Source organism: Clarias gariepinus, chromosome 2 (assembly GCF_024256425.1).
Source record: "Clarias gariepinus isolate MV-2021 ecotype Netherlands chromosome 2, CGAR_prim_01v2, whole genome shotgun sequence".
Lineage (NCBI taxonomy): Eukaryota > Metazoa > Chordata > Actinopteri > Siluriformes > Clariidae > Clarias > Clarias gariepinus.
The window spans coordinates 9,800,714-9,820,708 of NC_071101.1; the positions used below are offsets into that span (position 1 = coordinate 9,800,714).

Here is a 19,995-nt window from a genome sequence, read left to right on the forward strand (position 1 = left end):
ATACCGTACATCTTGAACAATTAAAAGATCACGGAAAAGAGTTTTTATTTTCTAGATTCTTTACATGTTAACATCCAATATCTTAAAATATTAGCATTTAATTTCCAGTTTGAGTAAATTATTATTCACACAGAATAACAACTGTATGTCTTTTGACTATGCAATCAAAGTCATGGGGAAGCCTGCTGTCCAGACTGTCCAGATAACAATCAATCATCGACACCCTCTACAAGGAGGCCACAGAAGGTGCTCTATTATAGCATATTCATTAAAAGGTTACCAGATGGGGTAAGTGTAGTAGGAAAAGTTATAAGAGCATAAGGGACGACCCACAGATTTTCAAGCAAAGTCGATTCAAAAACCTTGCCAGAGCTTCACGAGGAGCGGAGTGAGGCTGGAGTCAGTGCATCAAGAGCCACCATGGACACTGACTTTAAGGAAATGGGCTACAGCTGCTGGAGTCCTAGTATAAGGCCACTCCTGAATCAGAGACAACGAACCGGACTGTTGCTCAGGTGGTTTCACTTTTTCGGATTAAACTACGAAGAACGTAACTTTTTCACAATAATCAAGTTTGTTACCGTACAATAAGTAAAATCAATAAATAAAAAAAGAACAAAACATTCGGGGCGTGGGGATAAAAATAATCATCATCAGTGTGGCGTGATGAATCAGTTTACCGGTTGCTATTTCCCGTATTGTTTTGTTCCTGTGCCGAACATTATATTTGCATCTGTTTATAGTAACGTTTAATAGTCTCTCTCTCTCTCTCTCTCTCTCTCTCTCGAGGTTTGCAAGTCTTTACAAAGCGCTGACACTAAAGACTTCTACCGGATAAATGTCACATAAACACTTTCTTACGAAACAGAGAACCATCACTTGCTAGTGTTATTGTTAATAATCACATGTTTATTTTAAGGCTCTTAACGGGCGAACTGCGACCAAAACTTTATTTATTTCTTCTTTATAAATAAAACGCCACTTCAGCCTCCTGGCTCATCTGCGGTAGCGGCTAAAAGCGATCTTTTAATCCAAATTCTTAAATAAGCTGGAGAAAAGGCCTCAGACTGCGTGTTTCATCGTTCATAAACACCTGGATGTAAAACAATTCCTTTTAACAGAAATGAACACCCAAGCACTGACACGGTACGATGCATGATTGTGAATAAGCTCCGCCCTCGTATGGACATCAGAGTCCACTTGTATGGAACATATACTAGTAATTAAAGTTCAAAATCTACAAAGGGTGTTCAAGTCAAACTGGGACTTGTGGCGGAATTTCCGGTGAATGAAAGTGTAAGAGCAGCAGACAAGATTTAATTGATTTTTCTGTTTGTTTTTACATTAAGAAATGGTTTTAAAGCCCAGTGATTAAAGGAAACTCATAAGAGACATAATGATGATGATGATGACGGTACTTACTGCTTCAAGCCGCACGTCATATCCGCACTGGGTGTTTATGACGTCTTCCTGGAAAGAGAACAATGACACGGTCACTCCTGATATAAACGATGACATCATGTTTTCAAAAAAACATAAATAAATAATAATCTCTCCGGGAAAGAATCAGATCGGGGAAGACAATCAACAACAGTCTGTGTTAGAGTTAGAGTTAAACAACCCAAATCTACAGGTGATTATTTTAATTAAAGAAGAATTAAATGAATATATTTAATTATAGTCAAATAAACAGGGCAGTGTATAAAAAAAAAAAAAAAGAGCGAGAGAGAATAATAAAGTCTCTTTACAGCTAAATCTGCGTTTCTGTTATTTTCATGCATACAGTATAGTGTGTGTGTGTGTGTGTGTGTGTGTGTGTGTTGAGCTGTAAATGTCACAACAACATGCAGTGCGAGAGCGTCAGTGCTGTGATTGAGACGACAGCTGGAAGGAAAATAGATGGCCAGCACACAGATGTGCGAGAGATAAAACACACACACACACACACACACACACAGCCCTGTCCAAACAAGAGGTTCTCATTTCCTAAAGGAAACGCACAGTCGAGGAGTGGAGAGAGAGAGAGAGAGAGAGAGAGAGAGAGAGAGAGAGAGAGAGAGATAGAAAGGCAGACAGAGAGGAAATAGAGTGTAAAGAAAAAAAGGAAGAATAAAGGAAAGCTGTGTGTAAATGTGTGTCGTGACTGTCATGCAAAATTGCGTGTGTGTGTTTAAGCATGGAGTTAAATATGATGTTACTTTCAGGTACAGTCGTATATAGGGTGTGTGTGAGTGTGTACATGGAGGTAAATAAACGTGGTGAGCTTCATGTACAGTCGTGTATAAGGTGTGTGTGCATGTATACACACATCTAGCTATGCATGTGTGTATACGGTACGAGTGTGTGTGCGTATGTGTACATAAAGCTAAGCATGTGGAAATTTTTATGTACATGTTGTATAAGGATTGTGTGTGTGTGTGTGTGTGTGTGTGTGCGTGTGTGTGTGGTTCTCACAGCCGGGTCTTTGATGCAGCAGGAGAAGGGAACGCCGCAGCGCTCTCGGCTCGGGTTCAGGTCCGTGCAGTTGAAGTAGATGTTCTGGTTCCAGTCCTCCGGCCCATGGGCACCGCAGCACAACCACTGACACACACACACACACACACACATCATCTGATTAAACTCAAGCACGAGTTTGATCACAGATTATCAAGGACACTGTTAGAAGAACACTTCATTAGATTCATCCTGCTGTGGGGTTTCTGTAACCGTGAGCTTAGTTTAACATCTAACGCAGGAACGACACACCGTACTCGGACCCGGATCGACTCGGATCGAACTGCATCCTCCGACCTACAGAACCACAGGACTCACATATTCCTGGGCGAAATCGATGAGGTTCTGCAGGTCGATGTCGTCTCGGTACGCTTTGACGTTGTTCTGGATGAAGAAGTTCAGCTGGTCTTTGATCCAGTCTTTGAAGACGAAGGCCAGGATTCCAGCTGTGAGCTCCAGGAAGAAGATCAGCCCCAAGAACACAGAGAACTGCACAAGGGCAAAAAAAACAACATGTAAATATATGGGCTAAAGTTCATCGACACATTCACATTTTCACTGGAATAAGAGAACACATGTTCGACTTTTAAAGGTGTGAATCATAGACTGATGAGTTTTTTGTGTATTGTCATTCTTTTATATGATTCAATAGCACTAATGTTTATTGTCTGATTTGTCTCAAACAGCTTTAACGTATTAAAAATGACTAAAAGTATCTAATAAACATTGAAATAAGGTGTTGCTGAGAGTTTACAGGTCATGTTGCATTCAAAGCGATAATCCATTTTTTCTTGCCAATTTTCCGCTCCGGACTCCGGTCCAATAGGTGGCGGTGTTGTACTGACTGCACATAAACTCAAACTAAAGAAGACGACGAAAAAGAACGAGTGACGATTAAAAAGAGGATTTTATGAATAAAGCGCAGAAGATGTAAGCGCTTTGTATTTTCTACAAATTTTTTCTTAAATAAATGGCAATTTTTAAGTCAGACGAAAGTTGGGAGCTTAAATATGAAAAAATGAAAAAGGTTATTAATTTACTGAAACAAATTAACCAACAAATAATAATCAATTTAACTGCACAGCTCTAATAGATTAAAAATCTAATTTTCCATCTTTCACCAGTTTTCAGTAACATCATGAGTTTGAAAAATCTAACGTTTTACAATTTTTTTATAGTTTTACAAAATTTTATTGTATTAAAAATGTGTTTGACTTTTTTTTTTTACAAACAAAAATTGAACGCAAGTTTTACAAATAAAAAAATTCACGTTTTAGAATTTTTTAATGTACACATTTTAATTTTAATATTTTTAAAAATTTTACGCAATTTCACAAATTTTTTACAAACAAATTGAACGCGACTTTTACAAATAAAAATGTTACGTTTTACAATTTTTTAAAACTAATTCAAGTTTTTTTAACGTATTTCACAATTTTTTTTATGTTTTACTAATTTTTACAAACAAAAATTTAAGGCGGGTTTCGCAAAATCGTCTTTCCTAATCGACTTGTATCGATGTCTAGAAAAAATGGTATCGTATCATAGTTTGAATCGTGGTCAGATGCCCAAGAGAGCAAACCTGACCCTCCTGTCAGGATGGGAGGGGCATAAATCTACCTCCCCTGTCAATCATGGTGACACTAGCCAATCATTACCATCTGCGAGCTTATGTATGTGAAAGAGGGCAGATAGCACACGCTAGGCAACATGGGTAGCTGCCTGACCTGGCCAAATGAAATAATGAAAAAATATATACACCGATATATAAACAAAACTTTTTAAACAAAACCTTAAGTTAACGATTTCTACACTACACTTTTTCATACAGTTCACCAGTTCGTAAGACGATGTGGCGAAATATCTGCGGAAACTTTGTTGTGGATTCGTGCCACTCGAGCGACTAATTGATTCCATCCCAGTTTCCACGAGAGAACCTTGAAACGATTGAGGAAGAGGAAACCGAGCCAACCATCTGCAGGAAGCGTGCACACAAACTCATACACTCGCACATGTGCGGTGCAGCAAGAAAACTCACAAATTTGAGCAGGAAGGTGTTTTCCCTCAGAGCTCCGATGCAGCCGGCGAACCCGAGGATGAACATCACCGCTCCGACCACGATGAAGAGCCACACGGGGTCAAAGCCGCCCAGGTCAGTGATGGACGACAGGTTCGACAGCACGCCCTGTGGAAACACAAACGTTAGCCATGTCACCATGGAAACCAAACAAAAAAAATTGTTAAAAAAACCTTTGTACTGTAGTAAATCCATGGGCATGGTAAGAATCACGCGTTTATCACCATTGCCACTTCAACAGCTAGCAACTAACTAACTAAGAGCTAACACTGACTCAAAACAAACGCATCAACTTCCTGTTTACTAAATCGGTGAACAAACCGAGTTCGACCTGAGAGGCTGAGCTTTCCGAGCGAAGCGTACCGTGACCGAGCGAGGGACAGTGATTCATCTCACTAAGAGAGGGGAAATCATGACGCTCTGAACCCAAACTAAAGACTGGTATAAATACATGAATTACGAATATGACAAAGAACCCTGGATTCATGTTGAGTTGTAGTAAAAATTCCCCACCTTCAACAGTGCAGAGGTGAGTTTGTGTTGCTTCTCATGGGATTAACACTTAGATGAGCATTTCAAAGCTTTACCTTCACACTTCTCAAGGGCTCCAGGAATAATAAAAAAAAATACTATATCTTTCTATCTACACAACATCCTTCCATATATCTCTTTAGATCCCACTACTGGCTTAACTTAACTTACTGGTTGATTCATCATAATTACCGTTCAATTCATTATAAGGACAGAATGCGCTGTAACTTCCCTAGCATTATAAAAAGCATCACTCACAGAAACTTTCAGTCCACACGTAATTAATCAAAATATACTGTATATACTATTCTTGTCTCTTTGCACCATCCTGGCCCGGTGCACGAGCGTAGTTCAGCCTGTAGATAGACAAATTTCACCCATCCATACACATCCTCTAGTTCTCCAACAGCATGGAGTAACCCTGACTCACAATGTCAAGATAAGAAGTCAAGAAAACAAATATGAAAAGATGTTAAAACCTTTATTACCTGCTACTCGCACCTTTACCTGATCCTTTACCCACTGTGTTATTTTATACTTTATTTGCTTCTTTAATCTGTACTTTGCCCCTGCCCCTTCACATCTACATGACATTTGGGGGATACGGCATTTCACTTAAGCATAGTTGGAGGTTTAGACTCCCAGTGACTCAGATTGTTTAGACGTCCAGGTGGCCGAACAGAAAAGAGTCCTGACTTGTGCTTTTTTTGTACCCTGAGAGATACACAGTAAATTACGTGCAACTTTACTTAATAATTTACTCGCTCCTTGACGGAGTTCTTTTCTTAGTCTTTACTCCTTCCTCACCTCGCTACTTTAATCCCTCCTCAACACAGTACTTTACTTAGTCTTTACTCATGCCCTTACTCGCACCTAGACTTGGTACTTTATTTAGTACTTTACTCGCACCCAGACTTGGTACTTTACTTGGTAGTTTACTCGCACCCAGACTCTGTATTTACTTGGTAGTTTACTTGCACCCAAACTTGGTACTTTACTCGCACCAAGACTCGATAATTAAATCGCACCCACACTTGGTAGTTAAATCGCACGCAGACTCGGTACTTTACTTGGTACTTTAATCACACCCAGACACGGTATGTTAATCAGTACTTTACTCGCACCCAATTCAATTAAATTCAATTCAATTTTATTTGTATAGCGCTTTTAACAATTGTCATTGTCGCAAAGCAGCTTTACACAATCAAAATAATTATTTAAGTCTATATAGAATGTAAGTGTGCATGAATCAAGATGAGCAGATTGTCCCTGGTGAGCAAGCTGCGGGCGACAATGGCAAGGAAAAACTCCCTGAGATGGTAATAGGAAGAAACCTTGAGAGGAACCAGAACCCATCAACAGGGAACCCATCCTCATTTGGGTGAAACAGAAAGCAGGAATTGATCTGCATTTATACAGTGTGTTAGATGGCAGGCAGTTTAGCTATAACAGTTGTAAATGGTAATTGATGTAAATATGGAGTCCAGGTAGTTATTGGAGACAATTGCAATCTTGAACTATTGAGCAACCGCAGCCAAGTCAAGTCCTCAGAGAAACAGCCGTCAACACTAGTTGAGGCCAGAACCGTCTTTATGGTAAAGTGAAACCATCCACAGACACCAGACACATTCCAAAGAGACACATCCATGGGACGGAGATCTCCAATCAGAAGCGGGGCACCAGGATGGGTCAGACAGGTCCAGAGGGCAGAGGGAGACCCAGACTCTGTAATTTACTCACACACAGACTCTGTACTTTACTTAGTACCTGTACTTTACTCGCACCCAGACTCTGTACTTTACTCACTTCCTGACTCGAGACTTTACTCATAACTACTTTATGTGCCGGCCACGTTCCTTGCTTGATGCAACTGCATCTTCGGCAAAGTACGAACAGCTGCATGGTCCTGCTGAACGATTATAAGGTGTGGATTATTTTTGGCTGTAACAAGAACAGGATATGATTACTGCGCTCATTCCGTTACTGTTTCTATAGTAACTGCTCACACACAGGGACTTGTGCTGCAAATTCTCCACATAACCAAAAACTAATAAAAAACAGATTTAAAAAATGTCTTCCTTAACAAAGCAATCTTTGTAAGTGTTGATGTGGTGAAGGTTTTTGTTTTGGAAAACATTTATTTAAGTTTTACGGAAGCAGTCTCACTGAGAGTAAGCCCTTTCTGTGTCAACTACGCTTTCCATTTTCTCACTTCTCTCAGTTAGAGGACAGGCTGTGGTTTGTGGTTTTGCACATGTACGTGTGTGAGTGTGTTTTCTGTGTCTTATTTTCAAATAACAGCACAAACTGGAGTGTCATATTCCTTACTTAAATTAGCTTAGCTTAAAATGCTGCATGAGAATCCTGTGCTGCGTGTTGCTAAGCTCGATAAGAAAAGAGGAGAGGAATGTAAGGCATGTCATAAATCACCGGTGTGTCTTCATCTCTTTGTGTTGTCTACTTGCCTTTTCAGCCCATGCCCAGAGTCCGATAGCCAGGAACGCTGCTCCCAGCAACTGCAACAAACACACACACACACCCAAATAAGATTAGACCACTTTAGACCACAATGCATCCCTGTCCTATCCACGGGGCTGTGATACACAGCCTGTCCCTCGTGGCTTGACTGATCTCCTTTGCGTCACATTTTGGTGTTCTTCAGGTTCCTCACAGGCTGCACCGTTTACTCAAACCTTCATCAGCACGATGACCTCTTACCCAGAATTCTTTGCAATATTGGCGAAGGCCGATATGGCAGCAGATGGGCTTGCTGACAGAAGAGAGCGATGTGAAAGATGCAGCATCAAAAAAAAAAAAAAAACAGAAGGAAAAGATATTTAAATGTGCTCTTTTAGAAGAGTTATTTAATTAAATGAGCATTTAGAAGAGAAAAAGTGTGTGTGTGTGTGTGGCGATGTCTGGATTAAACACGGCACGTTAAATCTCTGATGTTGTCCCGGGAGAAAATCCTTAACTCTGCAAACCATGAGTTGGAGAATCACAGACCATGGGCTTCCTGCCTAATTTAAACATTTAAATTTCTGCTAACGAGTTAGTGTAAACAGAAAGGTTAATTAAAGTCTGACGAAGAGCCTGAAATCTGCAGCAGCATCAGAGTGTGAGCTAAATGCTGCTGTGATACAACCCACACTTTCACTGTCCTCAATCGTGATTAATAACAAATCACATGCCAGCAAATATCCCCAATACTAACCCATGATCTAGCAAATACCCCAATACTAACCCATAATCTAGCAAATACCCCAATACTAACCCATGATCTAGCAAATATCCCCAATACTAACCCATGATCTAGCAAATACCCCAATACTAACCCATAATCTAGCAAATACCCCAATACTAACCCATGATCTAGCAAATACCCCAATACTAACCCATAATCTAGCAAATACCCCAATACTAACCCATGATCTAGCAAATACCCCGATACTAGCTCAAGGCCAACAAATACCCCAGTACTAACTCAAGGCCAGCAAATACCCCAGTACTAGCTCAAGGCCAGCAAATACCCCAATACTAGCTCAAGGCCAGCAAATACCCCGATACTAGCTCAAGGCCAACAAATACCCCAGTACTAACTCAAGGCCAGCAAATACCCCAGTTCTAACTCAAGGCCAGCAAATACCCCAGTACTAGCTCAAGGCCAGCAAATACCCCAATACTAGCTCAAGGCCAGCAAATACCCCAATACTAGCTCAAGGCCAGCAAATACCCCAGTTCTAACTCAAGGCCAGCAAATACCCCAGTACTAGCCCAAGGCCAGCAAATTCCCAAATACTAGCTCAAGGCCAGCAAATACCCCAGTACTAACGTAATCCCAAACAAATATCTCAGTACTAATGCATTCCCTAGCAATTGTCCCAAGACTAATTCAAGGCCCAGAAAATACCCCAAAACTAAATAAATCCCCAACAAATACCCCAAAACTAACCTAGTCCTCGGCAAATAACCCAAAACTAACTAAAGCACCACTAAATATCACAAACAAAACTAACTTAGTCCCTGGCAAATACCCCAAACAAAACTAACCTACTGTAGTCCCTGGCAAATACCCCAATACTAACTCAGTCCCCCGTAAATACTAACTCAGTCCCCGGTAAATACTAACTCAGTCCCCGGTAAATACTAACTCAGTCCCCGAGAAATACCCCAAAACTAATTCAATACCAAAGCAAATATCATGCAAACTAACTCAAGCCATACCAAATACCCCAAAACTAACTTACTCCCCAGCAAATACACCAATACTCACTTAAAAGTTAAGAAATCCCCAATACTGGATCAAGAAAACTGATTTCTATATTTGAATGATGGGTCCTCAGTGTTTTGAGAGACTAGTTCACATCTAGGGATTGCAAAGTAAAGCTCAGCGATGTGTCTGATTGAAACATTATCATTATGACATCATCACACTGTCAGAGCTCCGATAAAATCCATTGTATTTATGAAGTTAATTAGGGAATAGAGAGATGCAATCCTCTCTCCCTGGCAGAGTTCCCCAAGCGTAAATAACACGATATGTGTCAGATGAGAAATCGAGCAGACAAACAGGGGAAGCTGAAGATAAGGCTTCCAAACAAGACAACATTTCACATGCCTTTAAGTTTAGATTTTTCTCACTACGCTTTGTTCTTGTAATCAGATAATCCTGCAAGCTACCCTGTGGTACAGACGAACTGTACACACGGCGTGTACATGTGTTCAAGGGAAAAAAAGAAAATCGCAACAAGGCACGAGTCAGAGGTCAGGTATCAGGCATCGAAAAATCCCATAATCCCATTGGCCTCCAGCTGTGACTAATCCCAGGGGATTAGCGAGGTACAGCATGGCTCACTCCTCATGTTCTACCTCTATACAGCCTCTATACTCACTCTCACACTCGTGAACAACTGCACACCACTTGTGCAGTGGCATTAATACGTATATTAATGTTCTACTGATGTGGACTGGGATGAAGCCAGGGATTTCACAGCACACTCCAGGGTAGAGGAGTTCAAGGTCCAACAGATTTGAGGGAAAAGCTTTTAAATCAGCCAATAATAAACAGGTGTTGGTTACATAAGTGAGGTTTACAGAGTGTAACAGTGGGGGTCCAAGCATCAAGCAGGCAAAACCTGGTAGAAGAACCTTGTGTGACGGCTGTTATTAAAAAGCGTATCAGTTGTAGGGGACTGAGGGTGTTAACGACTGATCATTAAACGATTATTTGGTGTTAAGAATTTAAACGATTGAAAACGTATTAACCCGATAATGTTTGTCTTGGGGAATTATGTGCCATAGGGCGCAGATCAAAGTTTTTAAAGAAAGAAGGTATTGATTGTCTGGGGAAAAAAAACGATCCTAATTTATCCTGTTAGGGCAAGGTTGCCAGATTGGGCGCTTTTCCAGTAACTGGGCTTAACAGTAAACATGCTACAGTACGAGTTCTACAACTGTTATACAACAGTTGGTTCCCACTGAGTAAACCGACTGGCCTTGAGAAATTCCACAAGTGGTGGTGCCCAAGCACAAGCATTGGGGCATTTTAACTATATGCATCACTACACATTAATTATACTACCTATCTGTGTTCTTTTATTTACGCCTAAAAAAGCGAACTAGCTTCTACCACAAGGCTGAATCCCAAATCCCTCTGTAACCCCTGAACAAGGAAGGTCCTACTTGGTGTGTGGAACAAGGGATTGTGATTTAACCTCGGAAACTAGGAGTTAACAGAACTGATATTCTAAAGAGGAATAAGTGGAAATATAAAGTAAACCTTGGACACGTACATGAACTACTTTCATTCCAGTTATTTACACTGTCAGTTGCCAGCTACGCCAGCTGCGGTTAGTTAGTTATTTACTGTCAGTCGTGAAAGGATGTGTGTTGGTGAGACAAAATAACTGGTTTAATAAAGAAAAAAACGAAATTATAATCTGTTGATAATAAACAGTGTTTGTGAAACAAATTATTGAAAATAATTTGCAAAAAATAAAATAAAATTTGTCAGGAGATAAGATGAGTAATAAAACATCATGATGGTTTTAAAAATTTTAGTCATGTCTGTCTGTTTGTGCACGCATCACGTAAAAACAACTGAACAAATTTTAATGGGGTTTTCACTGGTGTATTTGTCCGAGCCTGGGGTAACATACAGGCTTTGCTTCATCGCAGTCGGCCCACGGGAAGATGGCACTACATTATTTAAAAAATTGAGATCATAAGTGTATAATTAAACAAAGTAATGGGCACATTAGTAAGTTCTACTTTGTGTTAACTACAGACTCATAAGAAAAAATAAATGTGCACACAGGCAAATCTCGCCTTTAACATGGCAGACACTGCAGAATACGCCTCATTTAACGGTTCACATCGGATCATAGACGCCATAAAGTCATCCATTACTCCCCGTCCCTCTGGACCGAACATCCTTAAGCGTGCATCACTACGTGTGTGTGTGTGTGTGTCACTGCTGACATCAGTTTAAGTACTGATTCACACCTTCAACAACTCCCAGATTATTTTACCAAATAAACAACAGCCCACGTTATGTTTTTCTTCTTTTTTTCCCCGCCACTCTGTTCTCACTCTCTCCGAGCCACGGAGAAGTCCAAAAGGACGCGTCAGGATCTTCATGTACGGAAAAAAACAACACTTAAATGATTCACTGAGCTGTAAAAGAATGACTTTAGGTTCATGTGTTTTAGCAGGAATGAGTCAGTGTGTGTGTGTATGTTTATGCATGAAGCATGCTGAGAAACGGCAGGAATCTAGCGTCACTCCAGGAGCATCGGAGGAAAAAAGGGGAAACAGACGTGTGGCTCCCATCTGCCATGTGAACCTGACGGATGTGACGAAGTGTAAACACACACACACACAGTGTCTCTTGCTGCCTCATGAATATGCAACCTTTCAAAAACTCACTCGCCATCTGACCACACATGCTCTTTTTCAAACACACACACCATCGAAGGTCTTTGTCTGCTCCATGGGGTATGTGTGTGTGTGTGCGTACGAGACCGCACATGCTCTTCTTTCTTACTCACACACTCCATGAAGTGGACAAAGACCTCAGATTGTGTGTGTGTGTGTGTGTGTGTGTGTGTGTGTGTGTGTGTGAGAGAGAGAGAGAGAGAGAGAGAGAGAGAGAGAGAGAGAGAGAGACAGTAGTCAAGCCAATAGTCACACTGCACAATAGGTGAATTGAGCGGCTTGAGAGTTCATCACTCTCACACACACACACACGCAAAAACTTTGTTTCATAACAAGACTATAAAAGGACAGAAGCCTGGAAACTTTTCACGGATTGACACCTGAGCAAAATAAACATTAAAGTCTAGTGTTTTTCTTCTTTTGTGTGTGTTATAATTTAAATTACAATTACAATTACAATGAGAGCCTGGAGAAAGGGTGCTCGATAAATCCCAATGAAACACGCTGAAATCCAACACACAGGCTTTAAACACATCGTCCGTATCCACGGCAACCCAAATGCTTCGAGCTTTACGCGGAATATCTCACATCGCTTCAAGTTAATCGCTCGTTCAGTCTATTTATAATCCTGCCTTCAGTTCTCTGAGCATTCCTCGCTTCGTTACCTGGTAATTAATATAAGTGTATACAGATTGTCCCCGACTTACAAACGTTCGAGTTATGAATTTCTGCAGATACGAACAAACCGCTGATTTACACCCGGATCAATTGCAGAAGTACAAACAATAGACACTGCATGGCACCAGATACCAATATTTACAATTATATATAATATTTTCAGTGTGTAAGTGAATGTATAAAATGTCTAAAGTTCGGTATAGTGTGTGTGTGTGTGTGTGTGTGTGTGTGTGCAGGAGAAATAAGTCAGCCTTACCGATTTCAATGAATCAGTCCGGGAGCACACTATTAAAATACTGTATGTCTGTTTTGTAAAGCTGCCCTGATGGTGAATAATCCTAATTTCTGGAAAACAATTTCTCCTCAACAAAACAGAGTTCACAGTCCAATACAGTGGAAAACAGCTTTGAGACAAAATGGCCTCCCTGATTTAAAGGCGCAGAAACACTGTTACATTTCACTGTTAGATTAATTTCCTTAGGAACGTTTATGGATTTTGGCCACATGATGGCAGGGTGGTGAAAGCAGACCGAGACTTAGCCAGGTGGAATGATATGCTTTATATATTGTATATCCGTGTCAAAGGTGTAGAAGACTTGCTTTGCCGGACTTCAGAACAAATCCGGCCTATGAATGTGCTCCTGGAACGGAACTTGTTTGCGTCAGTGGAAAGCCAAGTGACTTTGCATTTTTTTTTTGCTTTTTGTGTAAGATTTAGTGAAGGCGTAGTACCATGGGTCCCAAGAATGTATAAACAGTAGCAAGAATAAAAAGGGAGATGCTTTCAGTTAGGTTTTTAAAGCAGCCGGTGCCAAGAGGAATCATAAATTAGGGTTAAGTGAGGTTTAAAGTCAAATTTTTTAATTGTTTTTATAATGCAAAAACATGATTATAGTGGTGGAAATCGGTAATATCTGTGGGTGGTTGGAACGGATTATCCACATTTACATTATTTCTTATGGAAAAATATGTTTTGCAATATGAAATTTCCTCTTAAGAACTTGCCTCCGGAACAGATTAAATTCGTATGCTGAGGTACCGCTGTACAAGTAAAGAAATACGAAATTGTTGAAGATATTAAACTACTAAAATTAATAGAGAAAAATGTAAGGCAACACAACGATTGTCTTAAAATCGCGTTGACAATGAAGTCTGGTCTGCACATGCCCACAGAAAGAGAGTTAAAGAAAAAAAAGAGCAGTTAGAGAAGAGCAAGAGCACGCAGGAACAGTGTGTACGTGATCATCACTAGCGTTGTTGTAGAAAGCGTATTCTTCCTCTGACAAAGACTAGTTTCAGTGCGACATAATGACATAATGAAAGGTTAACATTCGCAGGCAGAGAGAGAGAGAGAAAGAGACGGTGGGGGTGGAAAGGAGTCCCGAGTCGTCCAGAGGGGGAGTTTACACACAACACACACCATTCATCACCGAGTACAAGAAACAAAACCACAAGCTGGACGGAATTTACGGCTATGAGAGGATGCCGAGAACGACAGTTTCCTAAGATACTGGCTTCACTCCTCGTGATTCAGACTGCCGGGAAAACGCGACAAAACCGTGCGGATAGGATCCCAGCTACTTCCAGTCCTCGGGCGTGCATAGTGTAAGGGCGAGCCACGTGGAACGATACACACCATGTTATAGGTTACATATAGAAACTGGTACGAACTAGATACTGTATGTTGTGACAAAATTCATCAGAAAGCTGCCATTATATCGTCATGTCGGCCTCCGTGCTTATCTAGAATAACATACGTTGTACATTTTAAAATGGTGTAGAGTTCTTATTATATCAGGACTTTTTGGCCAGGGGTAGCTCAGTGGTTAAGGCATTGGACTACGGTTTGGGAGATCCCAGGTTCAAACCCCACAACCACCAAGTTGCCACTGTTGGGCCCTTAAACAAGGCCCTTTACCCTCAACTGCTCAGATGTGTAATGAGATTAAAAAAAAAAGTCGCTCTGGATAAGAGTGTCTGCCAAATGCTTAAATGTAAATGTAGGACGCTTCTCTTTTCAACACCTTATGACATAAACACACAAATTGGAGAAAATGTAAAGTTTCCTACTGGAGTGCGCAGACAGCCAACTACAACTAAATCTTTAATTTCTATTGTTCTCCCTTTAAAACCTGCTGAATATACAGTAATCTCTCGGAAACTTTCAAATAAAGGATTCACTTAGAAAGTGTCTAAAAACTGCTAAATTCTACAAAGAGTAAAGTCGCAGGATATCCAACAGACTGCACTGTAGATACAGGATACAGTACAGATACAGGATTTCTTTACTATTCATAGCATCTGGATATTATTAACGGTTATTAATGATACACGTTTTTAAAGGAATGATTACACATACAAACTTATTGGGCTTTCCAAAAACGCAGCAGTAGTCTTAGCAAGCCACTACAGCAAGCCGCTGTTAAAAATAGGTTTTATTACTATTTTTAACAAACAAACTTGACTAATTTTAGGATTTTGCACTACACCCTTCTCGGTTCTTCTTTAGACTAAAGCGGCTGCTCCATCAGACAACATGCCATGAAGAGCTCCTAGATGATGAAGTATTAAATCTTTGAGACTCATCAGAATGTTTTCTAGATACAATACCTCACAAACTACAAATTACGTTTCTGATAAAACACGTTTATTTATCACCAGAATGTTTCTAATCCATCTTTCAACAACAGAAGTCAGAAAATAAAGAAAAGTACCTTTAAAAACTGTTTCGGAAAGAAAACAAAAACTTCGATATCATGTCAAAACTAGTCTCGAACTATTTTCTTTCTAGACATTTTAAATTTTTATTCTGTGCAAAAGTATTCACCCCCTTGGTATTTTTTTATGTTTTGTTGCCTCACTACCTGGAAATAAAATGGATTGTTTAAAGTTTGCATCATTTTATTTATAGAACATGCCTACAACTTTGAAGATGTGATTTTTTTTAATTACTATTATTGCAAAGCAAACAACAAATAGGACAAAATAATAAAACTTCAGCATGCATTACTATTTACCCCACTAAAGTCAGTACTCTAGTACTATAGAGGCACCTTTTGCGGCAATTACCGCTGCAGGTCGCTTTTTATAATATATTTCTTTTTTCTCATTTCACTTCATCAAGTTAGACAAATTTGTGCAAATCCATCATATAAAATTCAGATAAAAAACAAAAAACATTTAATTTACAGGTTAAAATGTAACAAAACAAGAAAAAATGCCAAGGGAGTAAATACTTTTGCAAGGCACTGTAATTATAGTGTGTAGATTTCAGCCAGTAAATAATTCTCAGGAAGAAAGAGGAATGTGGAAACTGTAACTGTAGTAACTATACAGAAGATACTAGCATAACACACATCTACTGTTTAGTTTTATATATTTCTTTAAAAAAAAAAGGTCCACGATATTAGTCACTGTTTGGAAATCATAGATCGTAGATTAGTGTATGTGTGTGAGAGAATATTCTCTCAACTGACAAGTTTCTGATTCTGATTATAAAACGATTCTCGTCAATGCATCTCCACTCGACTGTGAGAACCACCATGATGAGGAAACCGCACCTCAGCTGAGGTGTTTTGCAGAAAACAAACGTGTCGGAGTTGTGATAAATGTTGCGAGAATCAGATGACAAACCACATTTAGTAACTTAAACATGCCAGTATCAGTACCTCAAGACCGAACACATATTTGTACAAAATAAACATTATTGTACATTTGTTGTTGGGTTTTTTTGGCCCATTTTTATGTTGAAATATATTCGATTCAGAAACACAAATTTGTCCAATCTGCATGTTTTTGAACTATGGGTTGAAACTAGACCCGGAGGAAACCCCCAATGTGGGACCTGAACTCTGAAAGTGCGAGACCACAGTGTTAAGCACTACACCACTGTGCTACCCTGACCACGATTTAAAAAAATTAATTGAACATGATCTTCTTCTTTATCTCTCGGCTGTTCCCTCTTAGCCACCCTGTCCTCTGCATCCTCTTCTGTCTCATTACATCCATAAACTCCTCTTTAGTCTTCCTTTAGACATCCTGTCTGGCAGTTCCAACCTCGGCATCCTTCTACTGATATATGCTCACAATCTCTCCTCTGAACATGTCCAAACCACCTCAATCTGGCCTCTCTGACTTTATCTCCAAAATATACAACATGGGTTGACCCTCTGATGGACTCATTCTTGATCCTATCCATCCTTATCACTCCCAAAGAGAATCTCAACATCTTCATTTCTGCCTCCTGTCTTCTCTTCTTGTCTCCAAGCCGTAGAGCTTCGCTGGTCTCACCACTGTACTGTACACCTTTCCTTTTATTCTCGCTGATACTCTTTTATCACATGATACACCTGAGACTTTTCTCCACCCGGTCCAACCTGCCTCTTCACCTCCTTTCCACACTCTCCGTTACTCTGGACCGTTGACCCTTAAGTACTTAAGATACCCTAAGTACCATTTTTACTTCTGTTCCCTGTAGCCTCACTGTTCCACTTGACTCCCTTTCATTCACACACTGAATATGAATACTGTCTTGAAAATTGCAGTATTTCGATGTGTGCCCTTTAACGGGTTTATCTGGGCGTGGTAGGTCTGCTAAACGGCAAAGGTCTTGTCAAGCTTGTTCTTTTAACCTCTGGCGTCGTGAACCAGGAAGCCTAGCCCAGTAAAAAGAAAAAAGGTGTTGTTTGTTGAATCCATGCCACAACTGTTACAACACTTCTTCTCCGGAACTGTACAATTTCCTTATCCTGAACATATACATGATTTCCAGAAGATTTGCGGAATAATCTTCTATGCAGCTACGCCGTTCCATGACTCCATGAGTTTTTTTTTTAACGATCAACTTTCTGTCTTTAATGCATAATGTAGCGACATACAGATGATCATTTCAATGACCTTACATGTTCAGAGCCTAATTAATCAATTATCAGTTACAACAACAACAATAATAATAATAATAATACGGAACACTTTGTGAAAAAGGAGAATAAAAGTCCCAGCGTGCGACATAATGCCACGGGTCACAAGTCGGTGCATTGTTTAACGTATACGCCACTCCAGAGTCATGTGTGTGTTTGTTCACTCGATCACGCGCAAGAGTGTACGTTCAGAAAATCGATTCCTTCTTAACCGGTGTAAACAGACACACACACAATCAGTCGTTGACTTATAATGACGCGACTTACCATTTTGTAACATTACTACATTGCAAAATCGTTAAAGTGATTAAGTGTGCAGCAATAAACCTACATCATGATGATTTTTAATCGGGACATATTTCAACCACGATAATCTTAGATGAGCGTGTATATTCAAACATGAACAGAAATATCTGAAGATGCAAACATCTGACCGCGTGGAACGTCTTAAGGGTTTGTTAAAGCAGCGTTTCCGCGGATAGATTGTAAGGCCTATAAAACGTTTTATAATCCCCCTATTGTGTGTCTCTAACACACCGGATTCAACTCATCACCACTGCAGGGTGCGAAATTTACCAGTGGCGATTACGACAGAGTGTCTCGACCAGTTGCTGCAATGCCCTATTCAGTTGCCCAGCCCTTTTTTTATGGGCACTGGTAGCTCAGGGGTAGGTTTCCTGTCTGACATGCAGAAAGCCTGGGTCGATTTCCAGTCAATGCCTAAACCCCAGCGACTGGATACAGTACCGGTTCCAAGCAAGGACAAAAAAATGCGAAGGTTGCGTGAGGGATTATTGTCCGCCTTTATCACCACACTCTGTTGTCCAGTTCATGTGTGAAAATGCTTCCTCATGCTCTCAGAATCTCTCTTTCACAATCCTGGAATATTTCTGCACCATGAGAAAAGAAAGAAAAACTCCCAAGATGTGATAACCTGGACATTCAGGTCGTCACCTGACTTCCTTTTTTTGCTGAGTAACTGAAGCAACCCCAGATCATAACACTGTCTCCAGAGGGTTATACAGTGGACACTATGCATGATCACTTCTTACCCTGACGCGGCCTTCACTCTGGAACACGCTCAATCTGGACTCATCAGACCACATGACCTTGTTCCATCGCGCCAAAGTTAATTTATTATGTTCCCTAACAAATTTAAATGTTTTTTCTTGACGAGTGGTTTTCTTATGGACACAGCTGTTTAGTCCCAATCCTCCAAGATCTCATATCACACTGTGTGTATGGAAATATGCTCTTACATTCACTATTAAATATAGCTCTAATTTTTACTGCTCAGTTTTATTTTTTACCAAATGTTTAAGTGATTTCTTTCTCAAAGTTAAAGGTTCAGTACTATTGTGACAGGTTTTAATGATGTACTGGACAGCTCTTAACCCTTAATCTCCTCAATTGATTTCGGTACTCGATGCAGGCCAATAGTTTGACCCCTCTAAAGTGGTGACTTTTTTTGTTTTGGAGCCAGACAGCGTGTGCTGCAAGTAAAATCACCAACCGCTGACGCCGTGGCGCACTTTGACACTGGATCACTGCACTTACACACGTCACATTCCATACTCTATAGAAGACCTGCAGTGAAAAAAAAACCATTACATCATGATTCAGTCAAATCCAGGGTTTGTCCTGGCACTACATCAGCACGTGCACCGCGGGTGGAATTTGCTTTTACTTCCCACTTCCTGGGTGGAGCCGCGCACTCGGCCTGCCACATACAACAACGTACTACTAGCGCTTTTGACATGCACAAAAATGCTGACGTCGCAGCTGTGACTTTTGCACAAGTAATGTAATCTCATGGCAGCGGCGTGCCGTAAATTATTAATTTTTTTTTTTTTTTCTTGCTTGTTTGTATTAGGGTTTATTGTCATATCAGCTTCTCAGGCAGATACATATTAAACATTCAACCAATTTATACAAACCAACATAATATGAATTTAAAGATACAATGTAAGGGATTTAAAAAGATAGGAAAGTAAATAAAATATAGTAAAAGCAAAATTATATAAAAATATGGCCTTGGCCAGAAGAACAAGATTTTATACAAGATTCAAAGGATGCACCTTTGGACGAAATTGGAAAAGTTTTTCTGGTTTCATCTTGCCGAATAGGTTTTTTGAAGTTGGTTCTGTTGTTTTATCTTATGGAATCGAATTTGAAATATTGTTGCTCGGACATTTACATTTATGACATTTCAGATATTTACACTCACTGTGTGTGAGTGATGTTAATGCAAGTTGCCTCTTGTAGAACTTAAAAAATGTCTTGGTGCCCTCTGGTATCAGTACGACACTGAAAACAATTACTGCAGCGCCCTTCTCCACCCTCTCTTGCGAAACCTTGACA

General features: G+C 40.1%; 1 protein-coding gene across 1 annotated transcript in view; it reads right to left on the reverse strand.

Moving 5' to 3' along the window:
• The window catches only part of tspan17 (tetraspanin 17), a 40,856-nt gene that overhangs the window by 16,229 nt on the left and 4,632 nt on the right, over nt 1-19,995 (reverse strand). Inside the window, exons 2-6 of the mRNA XM_053477424.1 lie at nt 7,567-7,617; nt 4,532-4,678; nt 2,812-2,982; nt 2,455-2,580; nt 1,423-1,470 (exon numbers count right to left, since the gene is read on the reverse strand). Of these exons, the coding sequence (XP_053333399.1) occupies nt 1,423-1,470; nt 2,455-2,580; nt 2,812-2,982; nt 4,532-4,678; nt 7,567-7,617 (543 nt within the window). The remainder of the gene's footprint in view (nt 1-1,422; nt 1,471-2,454; nt 2,581-2,811; nt 2,983-4,531; nt 4,679-7,566; nt 7,618-19,995) is intronic.